Here is a 9004-nt window from a genome sequence, read left to right as displayed (position 1 = left end):
TGTGTGTGTGTTTGTGCGCAGCTGTGCGGTGATGGCGCGAAGGGAGGAGTGAGAGCAGAGGGGGTCCATTGTGGGTCTTTGTGTGGCTCAGATTGTCCTCTTCTCTGGGAAAGTGGAAACTCAACACTCCTCTCCAGAGGTCTGGTTACCAGGTGAGAGGGAGGGGAGGGGAGGGGAGAGCAGCAAAGAACGAGGCAGAGAGAAGGGAAAAAAAACACAGAGAGGAGGCGCTGCAGAGGTGTGGAGAGAAGCAGGAAAACAGAGGGGCGAGAGGGGAGACTGGGAGATTTTGGACATCAAAGCTAGAAGAGAGAGGGAGATCCAAACATGAAGAGAGGAGATAAAGAAAGAAATGGCAACGGGAAGGAACGAACAAGAATCCAAAAATGGACGATGGGAAAATGGACCGTGAGGCCTGAAGACGAAGTAATCATCAGAAATAAAAAGGATTTTAATAATTTCTTGAATCTGCAGTGAAACACAGGCAGCGATAACCAAAGCATGAAGTTCAAATTTAGGCAAATTATTCAAAACATTTCACATAATAATAATAATAATAATAATAATAATAATAATAATAATAATAATAATAATAATAATAATAATAATTAGATGAAGTTTTCCTCCTTTTTTTACATGCACTGAACAAAGCTGGAACTTTGTTTTAAAATAGCTCCACCTGGTGGCCACTTTTAGAACTTGTTGTCTCAACTCCATCTGACCCATTTAAACCCGAGCATCTGTTTAAAACCCCACAAACAAACAAACAGACAAACAAAACATCTGAACCACTGAATAAATCTAAAAAATGGAATAAAAACAATCCAAGAGCCTAAACCATGTGTTGTTTTTTTTTGTTTTTTTAAATATCAAGTTTTTGCTCTAGTAATTATCAGTGTTTAAAGATGTGAGGAGTGAAGATGAAGCTGTGACACAGAGGTGAGGTGAAAGCATAAATATGTTGCAGATCCACACAAATAACACAATCATTGCATATCTGGTATCTGAAAATGTACATTTATTGACTTTTTACAAACTATTTATATAACTATATATATATATATATATATATATATATATATATATATATATATATATATATATATATATATATATTTTACAAACATCACGTTTGAACTTAAAAACTAAGGTAAAACAGAGCCTCAGAAGAAGCACATTATCAGGCTAAAAACAAAAAGCTATTTCAGATTTATGCCAACTTCTGATACTGTTTGATGTTAGACCTGATAAAAACACAATCGGATGGTAACTAAAACCCCTCCTTGTTTTTTGTTTAAATTAATCTTAAATAAACAGATTTTTTTTTTGTTATCCATATCCTCACATACAACAAGATATCTGCCACTCTTTATAGAAGGAATTTCCTACTTGAACCCTTTTTTTTTTAAAGATGGCTACAAAAACTCGCATTATAATGAAGTGATGTGTTTTTCTGACGTGAATGTGAATTAAAAAGTCCAGCCTGTCACAGTACGAGGGTGGGAGCAGGGAGGATTGGAGTGACCATGTGTGTTTGACACGAGGGGTTTTGTTTTGTTTTGTTTTGTTTGTCAATGGTTCCTCTTCTTTTTTTTTTTTTCCTCCCGATGTTGTCTGGAGCGGATTGTGGAGGCGGCGGCTCTGAGAACAGCTGCCTCTGACAACCCTAGCATAAAAACTGTGTGTCACTCGGGGATTGAGTGTGTGTGTTCATATGTGTGTGTGTGTATGGCACCTAAAGAGAGACAAAACATCCATCCGAGAGCCGTCTGACCTGCTTCCGACACATTAGGTAGAGATGAGATGTGTTAATTCCTAAAAGTAGATAAATTAGCCAATGCTGAGCTTCCTGCTTGTGTCAGAGCAGAAACTAACGCTAACCTTCAGCTGTATAAAACACATCCAGTGAAATTATTATTATTATTTTTATTTTTTTTTTACAAACCCAAGAGGCAGCTCAACCACACGTGCAGCTGTCGGGTCCCTGTGTGAGGGTTTGAGCCGAACGTTCAGGCGTGTCCGTCGGTCAGTACGAGGTGATGCGTTCGTCACTGTCCTCCGTTATAGGCGTAGTCTGCTTTGTTGTGCATGACCAGTCTGCTGTCGACGAAATAGAAACTGTCCGAGCGGGTTTCATAAGGACACTCCACCATCTGACGCACTGTAAAACAGACAACATGTGGGTGTTAGTGACCATCCGATGTCTTTTCTGTACTTTAGAAATATATAAAAATCTATATAACTGTATAAAACCAAAAAAAAGACATTAAAGTATCATTGTCCAAAGGCAATAAATGACTAATTTCAATTAATATTTAGTGGAAACCAAAAGTAGTTTTAGAGGAACTTTACATCATTTTTTGGAACTGAACATAGGCCAAAGATCTGCCAACGTTAGTCTGGATGAGCCGAAGTTTGAGGCCTGGTTTTCCTTCCAGGATCGACTCTTTGTGCGTTTTGTGTGCAGCAGTCCAAAGGTAAGAGGCGGTGATCACAAGTGGGTTTGTTTTCTGCAGCGGAGCTCAAACAGGCCGTCAGGATTTAGGAAACTACTGGAGTTGGCTGATTCGAACGCGGAGGCCTGGCAAAGTTAGTGTTTTGGGCAGAATTCAGGTTTTTTGTTTTTACGCCAGGAGCTTGGACTTTCCTCCATCTTGTTGTGTGCCAGAAACGATACATGAGGAGAGGGAGAGCGATTGTGGTTAGTTAGGAAATAAACAACCAGGTTTGCTTTTTGGACTGTTCTAAAATCTAAACCACTCGTTTAGTGTTAACAGTGCCCTATTTCTTTTTCAGTAGCACGTACTGTTTCCAAATATAATCGTATCACATGCTCCATAGAGATAAGTAATGGTCTGAATATTAAGTTCTGGTAAAATAAATAGAGTTGTATATAAGTACAATGTAAAATATTTAACGGAAAGCACTGAATGAGTGTGTTTGTGTGAATGACAAACGCTGTAAGCCCTTTGCAGAACCTGGATGAGGTTAAAAAGTGGCTTTATAAGTGTGGACTGTTTCCCATAAACATGGTTTGCTTTTTAAGTTTGAAGCAGAGAAACGGGAGGAACTTCTTCAGAGTTTTTAGACGAGGCAGTTAGCTCCTCTTTGTGGTGAAGAAACCACATCGCCTGCAGCTGACTGTAGTTCCTAAATCTGCTTTCCCAGGATCCATTTAAGCTTCTGCTTCAGCTCAGGAACTGTGTGTGTGTGTGTGTGTGACACAGTTCCACAGCAACTGGTCCAAATAACATAGAAACACATTGAACGCTCCAGATAATGCAGGCTTGGTTGAGGTTGGTTCAATGTGCATTTGCAAACCCGCCATTACTGAAAAACCCAACAAACAAACGTGTAAACATCAATAGAGTGGGTTATACAAACTTACATCGAGCTTTAATAACCAGAACAAAGAACAGATAAATTAACTGGCAGAAAACTGGGGGATTTATTTAATTTATAATTCGGTGGAGGATTTTGAGGCGACGTGTGAGCTCGAGCTGCAGACTGTTACATCATCTTAACGTTCCTCGTTCTGCTGTGAATGCAACCAAAAAAAAAAAAAGGGAAATAAAGTCCATGAAGCCAGTATGTCACTGGACGGCGACGACTGGGGGAAGTGTTGGAAGCGTTTTCCGGGGTTTCTCAGGTTCCTCGCGCAGACGCTCATCATTTAGGACGCCGTGGACGCAGAAGTAGGCCACGACTTTCAACAACGGGCCGCTCGCAAACACTTAGAGTTCAGGCAGACCTCGGCGGAAAATTTGCCTCTTATCTCCCAATTTGAGTTTCCAACAGTGGTGGCCCAGAGAGATGTCGCCTACGGTTTGAATGTCTTCTTGATCTTGTGTTTAGTGTTTCCAACTGCTTCATTTGGTTTTCTGTTATTTGGGCACTTGAGTTCTTGTACTGTCATATTGTCGTAGCCACTCGATGTCCTCGGTCGTCCCTGCGTCCAGCTCCTCACCCACTTTTTTCACCCCTTTATAATCATCACAACTCTTTCCATTTACTAACCACCCTCCCTGTATGTATTTATAAGTACTTCCTGGTTTTCCTCAACTCTTTCCTGTTGCCTTTGACATGTTCCCAGGAGTGCTGTAGTTATCCTGGACTTGCTTCAGTCGGCTCCTTGGCTTCCAGTGTGTCTGCATTTGGGTCCTTTCAGATCATTCCTTTGTCCCAAACTTTGTCACCAAATCATCGATCAGCTAAAAAAATATCAATATATTTAAAAAAACAAAAAGAAGCTGATTTGTAAAGGCCGGCGGTTTCTTGGCATCTGAGAGACAGAGGGGTCCTCAGCGTGTAAAGGTCGCAAACCACAGCTGGATGAAGGTCAGGGTCGCCTTCATGACAATCAGTTCAGCCACGTGGGACAGGAAGTACTTCAGAAAATTACTGTCACTCAGCACTGCCCTTTACTTTATCCTGTAATGTAACCTAAAACCTGATTCTGCAAGGAGGGAGCCATCTCTCTTCTCCTCTTCTCTTCTGGGCTCATAAACACCACAGGACTTTGTGTACACAGAACTGTCTCCGGTGGTCAGAAAGGCAGTTTCATTCATGTGGTCAGATCTTCCTTCTGAAAGAAGCAGATGTCATCTTGGAGCGATAAAGCCACGTTGCTGCAACTTGCGCAACGTCAGGTCTAGCGTTGCCTCGCTTAAAACGACCACAAAGCTCCAGAGAAGAGACCTCACCTTGATGGGGACAACGTCCGCCAGGAGAAACAGACGACAACAAACATTTTGTTTTTAGCAAGGAACACAACACAGTTGCTGCCCTCACTTTCCAAATGACTGAACTAAGAAGAACGATAAACGAGCCTCACGACAAAAACAGGGTGGATTTGTTTGTTCTCTGAAGTTTGTCAGTAACGACTGTGAAAACCATTCTCTTTCTACTTGTGTATGCTAAAAAAATAAATAAATAAAAACGTACAAATTACGAATTTAAATTTCTGTTACAAGTTAGAGATTCATTTTTGAAGTTATAAGCCAGCAGACTCGTTTGCCTGAAATCAGACTCGGGCGAGCCGCCTTCAGTAATGATCAGACAGGAGCAGCAGGTTGTTTTTCTTTTTCCACCTCGTTTAGCGGAATGATGTAGAGCTGAATCGAAGCTCAGCTCTTTTGACTGACTGATTTTCCGCTGCAGGCAGTATGAGGGAAGGATCGGCTGTCGATGCTACGTGTGTGAAGCTGCAGTAAGGCGAGACACACGACTACCCTGCATTTCTAATATTATTGATTCAGCATAAGACTTGTGTCGAAACTTCCCTATGGCCGTGGATTAGACAGGTGTGAGTTTTTGACAAGCTTTTCGTGGTGATGGGTTTGAATGTCGTCTGAGTGCTCTGATCATGAGGTGAAAGAAGGACTGAACTAAATATGTAGTCACAGTTACTAAATGTGCTTATATACTGTATCTATCATTCACTGGCAAAACACCTGGTCATAATTCCAAACTTAAAGGTTACTTTACTGTCCATACGTGTGATGTAAAATGTTGAGTCAGGCTCTGAAATTACGTAACAAAACAAGGAAGAGTGAGTGTATATTACATGTCCTACTGATTACGCCCAGAGATGATGATTCTCTCCATGACCAATCAGCGGCCTGCAGTGAGTCAGCGTCACCGCGTGGTACCAGCTCGGCTCAGCTCGCGTGAGGTGTGACAGAAGAAAAACGTTTTGTTGTACCGGCGGTGGGGAAGCGCCAGAATGTTCCCTGTTGGCGGTGCGACGCGTTAGGCGGCCACCACTCACCCAGGCTCTCGGAGAGCTGCGGGAACTCGTAGATGTGCTCACACGTGTTGCGGCTGTTCGGGATGCAGAAGCCAAAGTCGAAGTCGAAGCTCTTCAGCAGGTGGTCCCGGAAGTAGTGCCTCTCGATCATGCGAAAGTTGTTCAGAGGCCGGTTCCCGACCGTGAACTCCACCCTGATTGAATGAAGAGAAGGCAAATGTTTACCCCTTTGTGTCTTGCTTTGAAAATTATGAGCACCTAAAAGCAGTCAGCGGGGTGTGTGTGTATGTGTGTGTGTGTGTGTGGCTGATGGAGAACAATGCTGCAATTGTTTTCATTGTTCGTCTTTGGAACAGGTGAGTGTATCTTCAAGTGTGTGTGTGTGTGTGGAAAATGTGTGAGTCACTCACGTAGCTCCCACGGTCCTCAGTCGCAGGAAGGTCGGGGTGAACTGGTAGCGCACGAATCGTCCCGAGGACGCGTCTCCCTCTCGGTGCTCTTCGTCGTCATCTGGCACAAGATATTTCCCGTGATTCACTCTGAACACCGTATGCCCGCCGTCCAAACCCGCCAGCCAGCCACGAGAGGTGGCCAAAATGTGCCGTACCTGAATGCGGAGGTTTGGCGATCTCGAACAGGGCCGTGTCTGTCTCCAGGTCTCTGATTTTGAAGCGCACAAAGTCCACGTTGTAAACGTTGTCCTCGGGTTTACAGAGGTACCCTGCAGACACAATCAGGGAAACAGTTATAAGTCTAATAAAACACTAACAGGTTTCTAACAGGTTCTCACATAACAAAGGCTCTAAGCTACAGCTTCATATCCTTTATAATATGTTCCCTGCAGCTGTAAATAGAGGCCCTGACATAAAGAGGACTCTATTTTTATGTTTATATCCCAGTGAGGCCCTCACTCCTGGTTGTGTACACTATGAAACATGAAGTGGCTCTAATAATGACATAATTTCATCACAAAGTTACCTATCCTGCTCTAATAGCTCCTAATTGCACACACCCCTCTGAGCTCTTTAAATATAGACACAATAAAAGCTGCCTCATGACGTCTGACACTTTTTGTTTGCCTCAGCAGTTTCGTCCACCTGTTTTTGTTTAATTGAACAAATTGGCCGAGTGAACTTATTTTTGTTTGGGTTTTAGCAGCTCAGCGAACAACAAACAGGCGCACAATAAGAGGCGACTCGAACCTCTCGTAGCTAGTTGCAGTCCCAGCACATCCTCCGGACATATGTGTCCACTCTTCGTCCGCAGCTCGTCCTCCGTGACGGGCCTGCTGTCCGCCTGGCCCCTCCGGGACTTCAGCCTCTTCAGGACGCCTCCGCCGGGTTTGCGCTCCCGCCGCAGACATTTTCAGCAACAGGCGCGTCGCTGCGGGCTTTGGCTCCGCTCATGTCTCCCCGTCTCTCCTCGGGCTTCCCGGCGGCTCGACCCGAGAGCCTGGCTGCGGTCTCCCCCTTCGATAAAAAAAAATATTAATAATATTTTTTTAAAAAAAAAGGAAAAGGAAAGAAAAACGCTAGAAGAAGAAGACGAAAAAGATGGCGCGGCAGGTGTCGAATTGTCGGTTAACCTTACTGTAACGTCAGCGCGTGCTGTGCAGTTGCCATGACAACTGGCTCAGCCAGCCAGAGGACGAGGTTAGAGCGCTTTCAAAGACTGACCACCAGGGGGCGACAGACAACTCTTCATCTGTTCTAATACCATGGGAAAAACAAACAAACAAATCTAAACAATACATAGAGTGAAGTTAGATAGATAATTTATTGAAACCGCAATGCATTAAACCAAATAAGACTGTTAAAATATCGGAAAGTTTTCTTTTTTTCCTGAGCAACGACACTGTTCAGATAAAATGAGATGCTCAGCTGAAATGGGTCAACATACAAACTGCTGTTGTTTTTGTCCAAATCTTATTTAAATTTCAGCCTAATTAAATGACAGCAAGAGTCCTCTTTGGTTTTGATGAATTTAACACCGCAGTAAATCAGTTTGCGAAAGAATTTGTGTAACTTCAATAAATATTTCAATAGATAAAATGGCTTCAACAGCTCATAGAGGGATGTGTGTGTGCATGTGTAGGATAGGGTATTATTGATGTGCTAAGTAATAATAATAATAATAATAAAGAAACTTGAAACCATATATCAAGAAGGGTTGCAAGTGTGTAAGATCATTTTATGAGTAGCTGCAGTTTTATAAAGTCTCTATATATGCTCCATGTGTCAACACATTAAAACTAGATCAACATGACTACAATAAAAGTTGAAAATGTAATGTACAGTGATTATTAGTTGTAGAAACAGTGTCTTCATGTTGAAGAAAAAAACAGGCTAGTGTGCGTACTGTATTAACATCCCTTATCTGTCTGAACTGGATTGGATTATTTGTGCCAGGTTATAATTTCTAAATTCAGTGTTAGGCTGGGTGGACTTTTTTGTTGTTATCTTGACAAAATGAAATTAATGAACTCGTTGGCAGAAAAAAAACCTCTCAATTATTCATTTTTGAGCGCAATCCATACAGTATATTTTATTATTATTAAACTGTATAGCTTATTGTTGAAAGTGAGAGACAAATGTTTTGCTTTTTAACACTATTTCACCACTGAAACCAGTGAAACAGAGCACATAAAACCTTAATAAATAACCTCAAACATAAAAGTAATGAAGCATATAACTGCTTTAGACTAACATATTGTGGCTCACACCACTAAAACTGAAACTTAAATTGTTTTTTCTTGTGATTTTAACATAGCATATCATTTGACCCTTGGATGCCACAATAACCTTAACCTGAACTGCAGCAGGAGGAGGAGGAAGAGGAGGGTGAAGAAAGGAACATGTCCTTCTACTCCGATTTATTTTTGCTGCTCTGACGCGCATGAAAGCAACGCAAATCAAGGTTGTAAAGAGCCGGGCGATATGCAAATTCGTGTTTACTGCATGGATGCTGCTGCAGGGCAGTTCCTGCTGCCGAAAAACCCCAGGAAGCCTCCAGCAGCAGCAGCAGCCAGGGCAGCAAGGATCCTTTTTCCCTCCTCTCTCCAGGTGAGTGGAGCACCCTTTTTCTTCTCAGGCTGAACTAGTCCATCCAGTTGAATGGGAGCAGAGCAGGAGTGAAGCTGGAGGAAAACACATCCAAACTTCTGGTTTCAGCCTTCAAAGGAAGAGCCAGTGGGCTGTTCTCGTTTGGAGTATTACCTTGACTCCAGAATTACACGTAGAGCATGTTAAACCATGT

General features: G+C 42.4%; 1 protein-coding gene across 1 annotated transcript; it reads right to left on the bottom strand.

The window, feature by feature from the left end:
- Window positions 1–1115: 1115 nt before the first annotated feature.
- LOC108239815 (protein unc-119 homolog B-like) lies at window positions 1116–7360 on the bottom strand. Its single transcript, XM_017422765.3, is given in 6 exon segments — window positions 1116–2161; window positions 5771–5943; window positions 6160–6259; window positions 6357–6470; window positions 6952–7107; window positions 7110–7360. Coding segments are annotated over 6 exon segments (702 nt in total). The 5' UTR covers window positions 7156–7360; the 3' UTR covers window positions 1116–2048.
- Between the last annotated feature and the right edge of the window lie 1644 nt (window positions 7361–9004).

The sequence above is a fragment of the Kryptolebias marmoratus genome, linkage group LG4, assembly GCF_001649575.2.
Source record: "Kryptolebias marmoratus isolate JLee-2015 linkage group LG4, ASM164957v2, whole genome shotgun sequence".
In the NCBI taxonomy this organism is placed as follows: Eukaryota; Metazoa; Chordata; class Actinopteri; order Cyprinodontiformes; family Rivulidae; genus Kryptolebias; species Kryptolebias marmoratus.
This window is presented reverse-complemented; position numbering and strand designations above follow the sequence as displayed.